This window comes from Perca fluviatilis, chromosome 8 (assembly GCF_010015445.1).
Source record: "Perca fluviatilis chromosome 8, GENO_Pfluv_1.0, whole genome shotgun sequence".
Classification (NCBI taxonomy): Eukaryota; Metazoa; Chordata; class Actinopteri; order Perciformes; family Percidae; genus Perca; species Perca fluviatilis.
The window spans coordinates 7,218,839-7,235,549 of NC_053119.1; the positions used below are offsets into that span (position 1 = coordinate 7,218,839).

The 16,711-nt window shown below is 43.1% G+C and overlaps 1 protein-coding gene across 1 annotated transcript; it reads left to right on the top strand.

Moving 5' to 3' along the window:
- Window positions 1-601: 601 nt before the first annotated feature.
- On the top strand, window positions 602-14,624 carry drd4a (dopamine receptor D4a). The gene is made up of 4 exons (XM_039809906.1): window positions 602-1,405; window positions 3,610-3,722; window positions 9,651-10,237; window positions 14,123-14,624. Exons 1-4 carry the CDS (start codon window positions 1,151-1,153, stop codon window positions 14,335-14,337), a joined length of 1,170 nt encoding a protein of 389 aa, XP_039665840.1. The 5' UTR covers window positions 602-1,150; the 3' UTR covers window positions 14,338-14,624.
- Window positions 14,625-16,711: the final 2,087 nt, after the last annotated feature.

The window sequence follows — 16,711 nt, forward strand, 5'->3', positions numbered from 1 at the left end:
TATTTTAAAATCTAGTAGAAATTTATGCACAGAGGGCACACTGGTAGCTCACCTGGTAGAGTGTGCACCCCACGTACCAAGGCTCAGCCCTTACCGCAGTGGCCCAGGTTCGAGTCCGACCCCCGGCCCTTTGCTGCATGTAATCCCCCCCTCTCTCTACCCCCTTTCCTGTCTTCATCTGCCTATCAAATAAAGCACAAAAAGAAAGACAAATCAAATGATGCACAGGTGCAGTTTTAAATTATACAGATAATATTTTAAACAATAATGTAAAAAAAAGCCTACAATTATCCAATATTCTATCCTGAAAACCCATTATAATAACTAGGCCTACAACTTTAACGTGATATAATGCTATTTTAACTGGATTTTGGTTCATATATCCTCTGTTGTACTCATTATATATAGGTTAAATTATATGAATTATTTCACTGCTTGTTGCTGCGACTCTCTGTGACTATCAGCCTATCCTATTCTAAATTGGTCATATTACACACACACACAAACACACACACACACACACACACACACACACACACACACACACACACAGGCAGAGCGTCACCCAGACAGATGTACAAACTGTCTTCTGCTGCAGCTCAAGGACTGAAGGACGCTGTAAAGCGAACTGATAAGCGGCTTTAATCAGCTAATTTGGCAGGCTGCAGGTTAAACTCACCGGAGCTGAAAACACCCGCAGTCCGACACACTCACCGCGGTCTGACCGGCTGGTCGTCCCTCTTCAACCTGAGCGTTTAACAGAGAGGACACTTTGGATTCCTCTCCAGCCTTCCGATGATTTGAGGATTTTACGCGCTTTTTGATTTCGCGACACAAAATGTTCCCTTCTCAAGAGGACAGACGCAACTTTACCAGCACCTGTTTAGCAATTATGAGTTAAGGGTGTAGATGCGTGTTTAATTTTGGAAATAGAACCAAACTCCACCTGTTTCCACCATCTTTTACGCGAAGGATTTTGTTGCGTAAAGTGCGCAGCGGGGAGCGCGCTGAAGCTCCACAGTAGAGTCTGTTAGAGTCTCCCTGACACCGTGATGAGACCACAGTGCGGGGACCAGAGTCCGGCCCGGCCTTCATGAGAGTCCGCTTGCCGCGCTGCTGCGGCTCGGACCGGGACGGAGCCGCGGCGTAGATGGCGGCCAACGTGAGCGCGGAGGCGTCGGCAGCAGCGGCGGCTCCGGAGGCGGCCGCTGGGGGACACAACGTGCCTGCCCTGTTGTTCGGGGTGCTGCTGATCGTTGTGATCATCTGCGGGAACCTGCTGGTGTGTCTGAGCGTGTTCACCGAGAAGGCGCTGAAGACCACCACCAACTACTTCATCGTCAGTCTCGCGGTGGCGGATCTGATGCTCGCAGTGCTCGTGCTGCCGCTCTTCGTCTACACCGAGGTGAGATCAACCGGAAACACACTGGCCGTCTGTGGGAATATTAAGTTTGGGTATAGATAGCTACAGGTGAGGCAGCTGCTTTCTACTTTAAATGTTGACTTTCCAGCTGCGTGCAGAGCTGTTCAAGGGGCCCCACAGAGTCCTTAGAGTCCAAATGCAGGTCTGTCTATCTCTGCAGCAGGTGTAATGGATTCTTAATCCTTAAAATAATAATAATTATTATAATAATTCATTAATTTATATAGCTCTTTATCATAGACACTCAAAGTGCTTCCTCTCTGTTTCCTCTGATCTCTTCCAACTCAATTAATGGATCAATGAATGCACTGTTGTGTGTTTTATGAAGTATCTGCTTGCTTCAAGTGTACAAATCTCTGAAAATCAACCCCAAAAAGCATGAAAGTCATCACAAAAATTGTCACTTTAAAAATGTGCTGCTATTTCAGGGATGGCTGTCATGTTATTCGGTCAGGGGTTGATTAGAGGGTTTTACACCTTACAAATCCCTTAAACCATGCAGATCAACAAGTACACAGTACATTTGCATCTTTTGTTCTCACACTTCAGATCTTTATTGAGGAAACTGTTTTCACAGCAAGGCAAAAATAAAAACATAAAGCAACATAAAAACACAATAGAGGACGTTACAAGTGACGAGAAAAAAAAAACTCCATAAGAACAGGGATAAGAGAAAGATCTGAGATGAACAAGGAGAAAGTTAGAATTACAAGTTCTTATTGCACATGGGATCAATAAAAACTTGAGCCTGGTGCACCTTGTTTTACACATCTGCTGTGATGGATTTGTGTTAATCAAAAGTGTGATTAAACATTACGTTGTGGTAACACAAATACCACAACATACGAATACTGTGCTTCAGGTAAAAGTTATTCATAATTTTACTCGGGTAAAAGCATTTGTTTGAGATACAGGTTGCTGTAGTTGTACTTAATTAAAGTACCAAAAAATGTTATGCAGAATGGCACATTTCAGTATAAAATATAATACATCTGGATTATAATTATTGTCCATCCATCCGTCCATCCAGAGGAGTGTCAGTATGACTGTCCATCCACCCACCCACCCATCCATCCACCCATCCATCCACCCATCCATCCATCCACCCACCCACCCACCCATCCATCCACCCATCCATCCATCCATCCATTCATCCATCCATCCACCCACCCACCCATCCATTCATCCATCCATCCATCCACCCATCCATCCACCCACCCACCCATCCATCCACCCATCCATCCATTCATCCATCCACCCTCCCATCCATTCATCCATCCATCCATCTATTCATCCATCCACCCATCCATCCATCCATCTATTCATCCATGTTTTTTTGGGACTCAGTTTAAAAAACAACACGTTAGTGAGGTCCGGGCTTTGAAATCAGTGAACTTTCCCTTTAACCGTTAACGCTGAACTCCAGCTGACCCTCAGGTGACGCCCCGCCCCCTCCCATGACATCACTGAGCGGATTTTACAACACCTCATCCGACAGCATAGAATAGAATAGAATAGAATAGAATAAATCTTTATTGTCCACTGGGGTGGACATTTTTCTTTGGCTCACCAGACATACAAAAAATAAAATGCAAACAACATGTCAGACATAGTAAATTGAATATAAAAAAAAAGAAAAAAAGCAGCAGACATCTAAATTGTCTCTTTGTTTTATTTTACCCTCATTCATTTGCCTAATTCATCTTTAACTGACTCGACTCTAAAACTATTCTTTTGCAGAAAAACAAGTTTTCAGATGAACTCTGATCACTTGAGTCCGAACACAGTCGGTCTTTGTCCAACACAGTCGCAGACACATTCCTCCAGAGGTCAGCTCAGCTCCGGAGGTTCATCGGTCAACCGAGGGGGCCCCACAGATGACAATAGAAACTTTTAATTGTGTCCAGTCTTCTGTCCTCTCTGTGTATTTATCCATTATGTTGTTTCGTCCTCACAGTTAACTTTTTGTTGGTTTGTACTGACATAAAAACATTTGACCACAAAAACTTAACTATATAATATATATATTATATATATAATTTATTCATTATAAATATATAATAAAGAAACAAGAGATGAAAAAAAAAAACCTGTCTCAATCAAGGTCCACTTACTGGCTTCTTCTGAGGCTTTTGACCTAATCACGCAGTCTTCATCAGCAGGTGTACTGAGTGTGTCTCTCTCAGTTTCAGGATGGCGTGTGGACCCTCAGCACCACCCTCTGCGACGGCCTGATGACCATGGACGTGATGCTCTGCACCTCCTCCATCTTCAACCTCTGCGCCATCAGCGTCGACAGGTCGGTGCTCAACTAAAGACACGCACACACACACACACACACACACACACACACAAACACACACACACACACATATGATGAAGAATCAATAAAACCTTAATGTTCGTCATCACCACCCACCACCCAAACAAAAATCAAGAAAAGATGACACAGTAACTATAATATTTAAGACCAATATACACGCACGCACAGCGCACCGCGCACCACCACACACACACACACACACACACACACACACACACACACACACACACACACACACACACACACACACACACACACACACACACACACACACACACACACACACACACACACACACACACACACACACACCCAGCAGGTCAGTCTGTGAAAATACGATTCAAATGTAGGTGTCTGATCTTTGACCTGGAATGTGCTGCAAGCTTTTAAGCGGTTTGAACAAGTCATTGTAGTAAAAGAAAAGTGGTGGTAGTGGTGAAAGAAGTATTCAGATCTTTTACCAATACCACACCGTGATACAGTACTCTGTTACAAGCAATGACCTGCATCCAAAATCGTACTTATGTATATACTGTATATCCTATACACTCAGCGGCCACTTCATTAGGCACACTTTAGTCTTCTCTATCTCCACATCGCTGTGGGGTAAGGTCTGGCTACACCACACATACATTCTGGGATAGGAGAAAAACGCTCTGGGTTGATTTGCGTTTCTTTAAACCAATCACAATCGTCTTGGGCGGCGCTAAGCTCCGGACGTGAGCTATTTCAATTAGCTGGCTACGTGGTTAAACGTCATTTGCTCTTACCGGTGTATCACCGTGTGTACTTCGTCCACGGGAATCCCGCCGATCGGTCCCAAAACGTCCCAGTTAGAGAGGAAACGCCATGAACATATTCTTTGTAAATCTTTACAATCGTTCCCCGAAAGGACCAAGCAGGCCTGCCTTCTTGCACGACCCAAATGTTTTCTTCAAAACTTATCATTTTCAGTGTGTAGCTTGCTAGCTCGAAGTTTGTTCTTGATTCCCGAAGCGAACGGAGATAGACAATGGCAACACAGAGAGCGGCAGGTGAGGGACATCCAGGCAATTTTGGTTAATCCAGACTATAGGTACACTTGTATAATCAAATGTGATCTAATACATCAACTCTGCCATGAATTCTGCCTTTACAAAGATAATAATGTTTAGATTTACACTGTCAGATAAGTATTCATCTAACTACATGTTACTTATTGAAGTTGTAGTTCGCAGTGGTGTTGAACTAAACTGCATTATATTGAGAGGTGTTCCTCCAAATATTTTGTCCACACCATGCATGACAAGGGCAGAATATTAGACTTGAAACAGGATGATCACGCACTCTGCTCCTGCGACAGCATCACCATTTCAATGGTTGAAAAAATCTGTAAACGAAGGTCTAGAGGGGACAAAAAGAAGCTTCCTTTTTCCGGTCTAATGTGATATTTTTCAACGCACCTGCATCGAAGAATTGTTGGATGTGCGAATTTTTTCTTCAAAAAGGGGGCGGACTATTAGAAACATCTTTCAATATAACGCACCCCGGTATAACACCGCCACCCACTACAACCTCAATGATACACTCGTCTCATATCGTACTAAAATAGTTCACCGAAACGTGTTTCTGAAAACATTTTAAGAGAGAAATAGGCCGTGCAGTTGCTGAATCTGTCTTCATTTCAGATCGACAAAGGTCAATTTAAAAGATTTTCGTCAGATTTTGAGAGGCTTAGTCAGGCTCATCCCGCTCGTCATTTCCGGGTTAGCGCTCCACCAATCAGATTGGTCATTGGGTCTGACTGCCCACGGGCCGATTCAACATGTCAAATCGGAACACACCGAACAGACTCGAGTCACCGACCTCGCCAGACTGTCTGGCGGCCGATAATCGGGTTGGTGTGTCGGGGGCCTTAAATCCGAAAGAGAAAACACAAACAAACAAATTATCCAAAAATTCATCAAGGACATTCATTAGAACAGTTTCATAGCAAACCATCAATTGGGGAGAAATTTCACTCAAAACCACAAAATTACAACCTCATGGTGGCACTAAAGGAAAAGTATTTTGTACAATATCGTACAAACCCATTCACGACAGAAAGCGGTGCAGGTAATGATCCAGTAATATGTTTTCTGAAATGAGCAATTTAGCATGAGTACTTCTACTTTTGGTACTTTAAGTATTTCTTTGATGCCAGTACGTTGGTTCATCAACAGATGGAAGCAGTTTGGATCAACGTCTGTAACTCGGCGTAGAGGACAAGTCATGCGTTGAATATAATGGAAAGTTTGAACATCTTGGATACATATCTACATCTGCAGTTGAAGAGGTGGAAAAGTCTGGAGACCACCAATGTCAGGATTTATCGTCTGGAGACTGTGAATGTTTGTATACAATTATAGAGGGAGAATGACCGACCACCGGCTTGCTAGCATGACCAAAAACAATTCAACAAATTCATCCAGAACATCTAAAAAAAAAAGTCCCTGGATTCGACCGAATGTTTCACCGGAGCAAACTGTTTTTGTCACGGTGAATTTCCTCTAGCAGTAGTGAGGAAGATGCAAATGATTCAGACGCAGCTCTGCAGCACAAACAAACCCTAAAAGTCCTGCAGGAATATCAGCGGAAACTCTGTGCAGTTGATTAAAAGGAAGGGGTCAAAGTTCAGCCGTAACTCAAAGCCTCCGTGTCATAACCGGAGCTTTAAATCGGCCTTCGGGTCGCAGGTCAACCGGCTGATTATCAAAACCAGAGTCCTGAGGACGTTTCAGCTCTCCACCAAACATCAGACATCATGCCACAGTTCACTCTCATGTCGAAATATGACCATAACCTTCTTGTGTGTTTCCTGTAAAAGCTCCAAAAGAAGAAAAATCCGAACAATTTAAAGCCTCAAATGGAGGAATGCGTCTCGTTAGATTGACGCAATGAGATTATCCGAACTCTCGGGCTGATGTTGAAGGATGAAACTGGAAGCTGCTGCTCGAATCTGGTGTCCCAACTCCAGATAAATATGATTACATCGGAGACTGACGGCGGCAGTGAAGCTAACGTAGACTGATGGTGATAATCTGAAGCTTTTTGAAGCAGCCGGCAGCAGTTAGAGGTTTAAGAGTCTGAATAATTCAAAGGGAGCGGCCAGGAAACCGATCCCGATGGCCTGCAGAGAGTCCACCTGTCCACAGGCTTCTGATGTCTCTGCAGGTTTGAAGGTTTTTAACAGCAAACTGACTGATGACTTAGGGATGGATTACTGAACAGGACCATGGGTCCAGGCGCTGAGCGGGGGGTGGGGGGGCCTGAGCCAGACTGTCATTCATATTTTTTGTTCTTGAAAGTTAAAGAGGTCAGTCTTTTGTTCAGTTCAGACACTTTAGTAAATCCCAATCGGCAATTCTATTACAGCTTCCCAGTTCATACAGTCAGTTCCAACAAACGCTCACCCAACAGTAGTTACATTTTTTTAAAGATGCCAGAGGAAACATATTAAAAAGATATGGGGACAGGTTACAATAACTAAAAGCATTAAATAAAAGCAATACATAAGAGACAATAAATAAAAGGCAATAATAAATCAATATAAAAAATAAATGTCCTATAGTCTCTGTGATAGCCATCTTTTAAGATGAGCATTGTTTGTGTTGAGCAGCCTGATAGCAGAAGTAATACAAGACTTAATAGCGATTAGTTCTCGTCGGAGGCACGTTATACCACTGGCCCGGAGGCATTGTGGAGAACTCTGTATGCAGTCTGGTTGGCTGATCACTTTCTTTGCATTCTCAGCCACCAGTTTCTCCCAAAGGGAGCCGAAGTCCCTCTGCTGAACTCCAATAATCTTGGTGGAAACCTTTACAGTGTAATGCTGTTTTGGCTGTCCTCATTCAGACCGTCCTCCAGCCCAGTCTCATGGCAGTTCGTGAAATGGTGACGTTATTGGATCTATTGATTCGTGTACTGAACACGTTAATGTCGTTATTTTTGTGCGGTGAGCACAAATTTTAAAGTAATGTATTTCAATGGGAAGCATATTTCGTGATCACAGAACGATTACGGTAGCCAGTAGTATTGATAAGGCGAAAATCTGCACAGACCAGAGATCGCGCCCCGCGTGTTGCAGTTCCTTTCTGCGTTATTCTCTTCCTGACCACAACCGTCCCGTTGTTGTCGGCGTCTCCTGCGTTTGACGGTTCCTTTCCCCGTTGTTATTTTCATCACTACAACCTTTCCCCGTTGTTGTGGCCGGCGTGTGGCGTTTCATGTCCCCGTTGTTGCGTCGCCCAGAGCAGCCCAGTGTCATGGCAGTTCGTGAAATGGTCACGTTCGAAAATCGTGACCTGTACACAAAATAAATGAGAAAATCGTGACCTGTAGTCTAATCAATAAATCAAAATAACGTGACCATTTCACGAACTGGCGTGAGACCGGGTTGCGTCCTCACCCAGAAAACGACCATATAGGTCGATTGTGCAAGCATGCACATGACGACCCATATGTATGTGGCTGTAGTAAATGTCGGGGGAGCAAATGAGGAAGTGAAGTGACAAAGTATGAAATGAACCGACTTTTCCAGAGTTCCTGATGCAGTTACGATCTCCATCTAGTAGTTTTACGTTTTACGATAATTTCCAAACCTCAAGTATTGTTGTTGCCTAAACTCAACTCAGAATGTTTACTACATGTTTAAAACCTCTTTATCTGTACCGAGCAGAACTTGGAAAGACTTTAAGGCTTTAAACTACTATGTTACTGCTGGGATGAAAATCTCTCATTTCTTCACAATCATTTAAAATATTTTACTCAAGCATTTGAGCACTGACATTTTGAAAACCCCATTATAATTGTGTTATTTATGACGAATGCTCTGTGTTTTTGTCCCTGCTCGTTGTTCCTCTTTTGTGCACAGTCACTTGAAAAATACATTTTGATCTCAATGGGACCAGCTATTTAAAGAAAGAATTAAATAAATGACCAAGGACATTTTGACCGGTCAATCACAAGCGTAGCGAACATTATTAACTGCTGCATGAAAGCATCATTAACTTTTTTAGATCCGGCTGTGAAAGGTCAGATTGTCTGCTGTGAAAATAAAAACGGCAAAGAAAGAAGAGTGCTCTGGGTTGCAATTAATAAGACATTGAAAGGTGAAAGTTGTTATTTTTGTGGTTATTTCTGTAGTTTATGTTGTTATTTTAAACCTTTTTTTTTTTTTTACTCTTGAGTTGAGGTGTCAACACAAAGAAAAGCTCTTCAGTAGCGTCCCCTGCAGAAATAAAATAGTGTTTTATCCACTCAAACTATCGTTCAGGTTGTCCTAAAATGTCTTAATAATGTTCCTGCTCACCAGAGGATGAACCCGTTAAACGTGTTTCATGCTTCTTGCATTCGGCGCGCTCGGCGCGGTGCGGACGCCGATATGACACAAACACGACCTGGGTGCGGAGGGTCTGCTGAGGGTCTTGAAGGCAGAGCCGCGCACCTCCAACATTTTCTAACAACGCACAGTGATTGGCTACAGGAGAGAAGAAGTTCTTTGAGCCGCTCTGACCGTAATCAGTATGAAAGACCAGATGGTTCGCGGCGACCATGCGCACCGTTCGCAGCGCACCGTTCGCAGCGCACCGTTCGCAGCGCACCGTTCGCAGCGCACCGTTCGCAGCGCACCGTTCGCAGCGCACCGTTCGCAGCGCACCGCCCGCGCTGAAGGCAAGAACACATAAAGATTTTAATGATCCTTTGACTTTTCCTCTAGCGCCACCCTCAGGACAAACTGTACATTTAGCTTTACTAAACCTTTAAGAAAATTGAAATCATTCTAAAGAACAACAGAACAAAAGAAAAGGGAAAAAAATGTATCATGGGCTGTCAGTTTGTCATTTCAGGGGCGGCAGATTGTAAAATGTCTTTCACTCGTTGCAGGTTCATCGCCGTGTTAATCCCTCTCGCCTACAACAGGAAGCACGTGGACCTGCGGCAGGCGGTGCTGCTGTCGGCCACCTGGGTCATGGCCCTGGCGGTGGCCTCACCCATCATGTTCGGCATCAACAACGTGCCGGGCCGCGACCCCACCGAGTGCAAACTAGAGAACGACGACTACGTCCTGTACTCGTCCGTGTGCTCCTTCTTCATCCCGTGTCCCATCATGCTGCTGCTGTACTGCGGCATGTTCCGCGGCCTGCGGCGCTGGGAGGAGGCGCGTAAAGCCAAGCTGAGGAACAGCATCACGGCCTGCCGCAAGCTGCAGGAGGCCGCCGCCGCACTGCCGCCGCTGGCCTCGCTGCCGCCGCCGCTGCCGCCCATCATAGAGAGGGAGCTGACGGAGAATCTGGATGAGCCGTCCGCCTTCCCGTCCGCAGACAAGCCCTTCCACTCAGAGGACAGGGGCGGCCCCGTGCACACCGTCAGCTTCACCGAGATCAAGTTCAACCCCGACCCTCGCAGGAGGAAGACGGCCAAGATCAACAACCGGGAGAGGAAGGCCATGAAGGTGCTTCCTGTCGTTGTGGGTGAGTTCACTTCCTGTTAAGCAGTTTTAGCCCTACCACACAAGACTGGACTACCAATAAACTGGGCCACTAGATTAAAGGATTCAGAATTCAACACTTGTAGTTTATTGTATACTTAATGTGAGCCTGATGAATGCCACAAGCTGAAACGGAGCGATCTCACAATATAGGGGTGAGCTCTGGGCCTCGGGCCGCTGTGGAGTCAGGGGTTTCTGGCACAACTGCACCTGCTTTCAAAGTGCACGGAGAAAGGAAACAGTCATAAAGGGTCATAACTCCAGCAACACTTCAGGTAGTCTCACACTGTCAGACCTATCTCAACAGCGCTGTGGAGTAAGGTCTGGAATAGGAGAAAACAACTCTCTGGGCTGTTTGCATTCCTTGAAACCAATCACAATCTAAGCTAAGCTCCAGACGCAGCGACGGTGGCTCTGTTAAATAGTCTTGTGAAGGAACTTGTCTCAGTGGAACATTTGCACCCCGCAATAGAAAACGTCACATACAATATTCAATGATGTTAACTGTTCACACAATACAGTAACGTGAGCTATTTTTATGGATGCTGTTTTATTCAATATTAAATAAATGAATAAATACATAAAGAAATGAATAAATACTTAAATACATAAAGAAATATGCCTTTGAAATATATCATGAAATAAATAAATGAGGCAATAAATACATCAGTAATTACATAACTGTAAATATTCATATAAAAATGAATCAATTAGTTAAATAAATATATTAAAAGGTTTTATTTTTAATAATTTCATGGTACTTTTATTTCATAAGTCCACGTTTATTTATTTCAAGAGACTTTGACTTCATAAATCCAAATTTATTTATTTCCGCTATTAATGTGGCATTTCCTAATGCTATTAATTTATTTCCCTCTCTATTTATTTCCAGTTCTTATATGCAAATCAGGGGGCGTGGCTATCTCTCACGTTCACAACAGAGCCAAGGGCAAAAAAAGGCCTGCAAAGTGAGAGTGCAGCTCACGGTGCTCTGTACCCAGCGTCACCTATTCTGGGGTAACTGAACCACCAACTTCCGCTGACCTGACAAAGCACCACAACCGGCAGGGACTTCTTTGGGACTATTTATGTGGCGGTTTCTGTATTTATTGTTTATTTTATAGAACATTGTGTTTACAGGTGTGTCAACTGCAGCGGCTGTGCAAGAAGGAAACGAGATGAATGAGGACAGAAACGTAAATCCACATAAATAGTCCCAAAGAAGTCCCATTCACCTTGTCTCACTTCACCATCAACGGAAATGTTCAGTTTATTGTGAATTAGAGCAGTCGTTTGCCCGCTAGCTCACTTAACAACGCCTCAGCTAATGTTGTGTCAACCCGCAGTGGGATAACAGAGCCCCGCCAGCTGCCGGTTGTGGTGCTCTGTCAGGTCAGCGGTAGTTGGTGGTTCAGTTACCCCAGAATAGGTGACGCTGGGTACAGAGCACTGCGAGCTGGTCGTGGTGCACTCTCACTTCACAAACATTTTTTGCCCACGGCTCTGTTCTGAATGTTCAAACACAACGACCGTGTCTGTAACAATGACGACAAAAAGATGAAAGGCAGCATTACTTTTTTGCAAGTTCCAACTTCAAACAGAAAGCAGGAAGAAAAAAAGAAGAATATGAAGCTGCAGTCGGCTGGAAGATGAAGACAATCTGTCTGTTTTATTTCCATCACAGCGCAGTCAACTCATGAAATAACTCTGTAGGACTGCTCAAAGCTGACCAAAATGACCAAAATCCACCTGAACGATAACAACAAGATTGATGATTGATCAGGCAATTAAATCATTCAGTCATAATGACCGTTCTCAAACTAACCATTAATAAACAATGGCCGATCTGATGGAAAATGTAGGTTGATTCCAAAATTAGTTGGTGGTTAAACCTGCACAATGTCTGCCAAATGTAACACATCCTGGACAAATGTGTTCACTGAACTCAAAGACACGAAACACTGACATTGATCAACTCCTGGTAAAACAGCGAACGAGGGGACTCCTCCAAAATGTCAGATTATTAAAAGGTTTAGTGACTGCAATGTAAATACTGTGTGATGGTCAGTAAGTAATCTGTTACGTTCTCAAATTAGTTGGTGTCTTAATCCACACATTGTCTGCCAAATGCGACACATCCTGGACAAGTTTGTTCACTGAACTCAAAGACACAAAACTGATATCAACTCCTAGTAAAAAAAAAATCAGAGTTTAGTAACTTTAATGCAAAGTGTTACGGGTCAGTGAGAAAACCATTTCGGCCCAACACTGACTGTGGTTGGTCTCACATGGAACAAACATTAGCTCACAAACATTTAGATTAGTTATCGCAAAGTTACTTTAGCGTTAAGAAAGATTTAGTAAAAAGTTATCCATCCATTCACCCAAAAAAACTTCCATGAATAGTGACTTAGAGTGGACTGTTGGGTACCTGAATGCTACACCTCCACCTCTGATGTCTGTTCAGAGGCACTAACACATCAGTTAGAAAAGGTCGTCCTATTAATAGCAGTGTTGGTTCTAATACATTGAAGTGATTCCCTTTAGCACACAGCAGCTAATCCCGCAGCCCCTTTAATCTGAAATCCAATTATTACATAAGGCTCGGTCAGACTGCAGGTAGTTCTCATGTTCTCTGCTTCATTAGCTCACCTAACAGTTCAGGTGAAACGAGAGCAAGGCTTAACTATATAAAGAAAATGACTCATTTTCAAATACTTTTACCAATGCAAGATTTGGTAAATCTGCATTAATAGAATCAGATAAAAATAATGCAGTTCTTTGGTGTTGAGTAAACTCTGCTCTGGTTTTCTATAGTTTTCTTTACTGAAATATTCTTACAACTCTGCCACTGGCTGTCAGCAAATTAGACTTAACTACCACTGATCTACTTTCTGCCACCTGTGGAATAACTGACGTGATCACTTACATTAGAAGGTCATCAATAGGTAGGTAGATTAGGAGGTGTGTAGATAGGTAAGTAGGTCTGTAGGTGCATGGATAGGAAGTTGGCAGACTGGTGGGAAGTTAGGTTGGTAGGTAGATCAGTTTGTAGTTTGGGAAACAAGTAACTTGGTAGGTGAGCTCAAGTTGCCTCATTATCTCATTTGACTCGGCAACAAATTGGAAGATGGATCGGTCAGTTTGTGTATATTGGTAAATATGTTGGTAAGTAAGTAACTTTGTAGGAGGGTAGGTAAGTAAATTGGTAAGTAAATGGTGAGTTGGTAGGTAAATAGGTGAGTTGGTAAGTTTGAAGATGGGGAACTTGGTACTTTGGTAGGTAGGTTTTTAGGTTAGTAATTACCAGGCCCACAAAGAATCTGCAGTCGCAGAATTCTGTAGAATTTTCCGCAGATTACAAACAAATTAAAAAGGAAAAAATAAAAATTTAGAATAATAACGTCTCCACAGCAAGCAACAAACTGTCCATTACGTTTTTCATTCTGGATCACTGCTGAAACTGTAAAAAGAAATCTGGTAGGTGAGTTGGTAGGGTCCCATCCCAAGGGTAATCTACCAGCGGTTACTGGTAGGTAGGTTTTCAGGTAGTTAGATAAGTTCATAGGTTTGTGAAGTATGAAAGTAAATTGGGGGGTGAAGCTCTGCTTCCTTAGCTCATCAACAATTCATCCTGAGAGTAGGGCTGAACGCAGTTAGTGGGCTGGTAAATAGATCCATTGTTAGTATTAGTTAGTTAGTAAGTTGGTGACGTTCCACTTCATTAGTAAATCAAACTATTCAGAATAGGGTTTATCTAAATGTTGGTCAAATCGAGTGAGGTTTTTGGTGTTTCTGTCTTTTCTGTGTTTCTGTCTTTCTCTACTGTAGACTCTTAGGGTCTCTTCTGATTCTTCTTCTCGTGCAGGTGCCTTCCTGTTCTGCTGGACTCCCTTCTTTGTCCTCCACACAATGCGAGCTCGCTGTCGGGGCTGCCACGTCCCACCGGCCCTGATGAGCGTGGTGACGTGGCTCGGCTACGTCAACAGCGCTCTCAACCCCATCATCTACACCGTCTTCAACACCGAGTTCAGGAACTTCTTCAAAAAGTTCCTGCATCGCTGCTTCTCCAAGAACGCCTGATGGCGCTGCCACTGCTGCATGGGCAATTTTTCAGCTGCAACTTCCGACTGTTGATTTATTGTCTGTAGTCTGTGTACTTGGCCATTGTTTTTGTCCTCTGTGAGGTTTTTATTTTTCTACATGTGACGACAGCAAAGTTTGTTTGAGCTTTGTGTATTTGTGAAGAAGCTGAGGAACAAACTCAGAGGAAAAGCAAAACAGCTACATCACACGACCAACAAAGACTGATTTTATATGTTGAAATTCATCTTTTCAGAATAAAAGTTTAAATAAAAATGCTGGATTTTTATGGTCTGCGCGTGGACTGAAAAACGGTAGCTGATTTTTAAAGATCAGGTCAGTTTCAGAAGGTTCTGTTTGGGGTCAAATTAGTCTCGCATTGCCAGACCTTCCTCCACAGCACTGCGCAGGAAGGTCTAGCTATAGTCCACACAGCATTCCGGGATGGGAGAAAGACGTGCTCTGGTTTATTGGCATTTCTTTAAACCAATCACAATCGTCTTGGGCAGCGCCGGAGTCAATGATGGTGCCTCTGCAAAATAGCCTCGGGAAGGAACTAGTTTTGGTGGAACATGTGTACGTTCAAAAGTTGTTTTAGTCGTGCAACAGAAAACTCAGATTGGACAGATAGTCTAGCTAGCTGTCTGGATTTACCCTGCAGAGATCTGAGGAGCAGTTAACCATAGTCCTCACAAATCCACCGGAGTTTAGAAACGCCAACACAAAGAAAGCAGAAGGTGACGGACATCTGGCGTCACCTGAACAATCCCGGAAATCAAACGTCGTTGATAAAGACTACGGTCAAATCAACCAGATGATAAGATGTTTGGAAAATGGTGTATATACTCAATTTCATGCAGTTTTGACAGTGCAAAAATAAGGCTGCAGCCAATTATGTTCACATCTTTCATATATTACTGGAGGAGTTTACTGATCATTAGGGGCCTGAGCCTTCCCCAAACAATCCGCAACTTCAGTTATTTTCGACAGCAACCTCACCTCCGAACGCCACGTCAATCAAATCACCTGGTATGCCTTTTTTCCCCCCCTTAAGAACATAGCTCATCTCCGCCCATCACTCTCCTTCTCTGCTGCCCAAATCATGATCTGTGCCTTCATCACATACAGAATTGATTACTGTCATATAATTATTTACGATACATCATACAAAGTCCTACAGAAACTACAGTACATCCAACAAACGCATTATTATTATTATTTTGTTTCCTGAATTTAGTCTTAAAGCCGGTGCCTCCTCTAAGTCAAAATGTGCCCCACCCTGAAAAAGCACCAAATCTGGGGAGTAATGCTGTCTGAAGGATAACATTCAACACACACACACACACACACACACACACACACACACACACACACACACACACACAGTATGAAAGGAATGCATCAAAGCTCATTAATAAACTATCAGAGCTCCTCAGTATGTTCCAGACCAGAGTCCCTGCAGGATAAAGACCTCCACAGAAGGCCATTTAAATTAAATTTGATGTTTCAAAGTCTGAGACAAACAGATGTGGAGCTTTAAAAGCTTCTCAGCAGATTTAATCAGACAGACACACACACACACACACACACACACACACACACAACCACTTGCAGCGATGGATGGAGTTTGTGCTGTTTTCTGTAAAAAAAACAACTCTGCCATGTTAAAGAATAGATTCATAATTTTTTGTAGTCTGTCTTAAAACAATACTTGCAAGTATACTGAAACAGCAGTAGAAGTACTCAGATCTTTTAAAGTAGGTCAAAGTGGCAATACCACCGTGTAAAAATACTCTCTTACAAGTAAAAATCCTGCATTCACAATTTTAGTTAAACAAAAGTACAAAAAAAATATAGTTAAAGTACCAAGAGTAAAACTCTTTATGTGGAACGAATGTTCATATTAAACGGGACCAAAGCTTTAAATAATGAGGTAAATGTATGCTGAAACCTCGAAACAAAAACCTCAGCTTTCTAACCGTTCTGAACGCTCCGCTTCCAACTATTTTTTCCTACTCTCGGTTTGGTTACATGGTCATCTGCCCCAGGAACGTTACTGCAGTGTTTACAGTACATACACTGCTACGTGTAGCTACGTGCTAATACCAGGGAAACCTGTAATCTGGATTGCCGATGTTGGTCATTTCGCCCCAATTTCAGATCAAATTCCTGTCTGGTTATGCAGTTATTGGTTTGGGAGCCTTTATTGAGGATTTTTTTTCCTGGTAAAAAGTGCTGCTATACTCCCGTTAACGGCCATTCCCCCGGCTGTAACAGACAGACACATTAAAGCGTGTAAACATGTTCTAGAAACCTAAAATACGAGATATGATATAAACCTGAAGATGAGCATAAAAGTTCCCCGTTTTTTTGT

Excerpts from the sequence above, each read along its gene's own strand:
- drd4a (XM_039809906.1), top strand. The coding sequence starts at position 1,151 with ATGGCGGCCAACGTGAGCGCGGAGGCGTCGGCAGCAGCGGCGGCTCCG. Across the intron at positions 3,723-9,650 it reads TGCGCCATCAGCGTCGACAG|GTTCATCGCCGTGTTAATCC; the intron begins GTCGGTGCTCAA and ends CACTCGTTGCAG. Across the intron at positions 10,238-14,122 it reads GGTGCTTCCTGTCGTTGTGG|GTGCCTTCCTGTTCTGCTGG; the intron begins GTGAGTTCACTT and ends CTTCTCGTGCAG.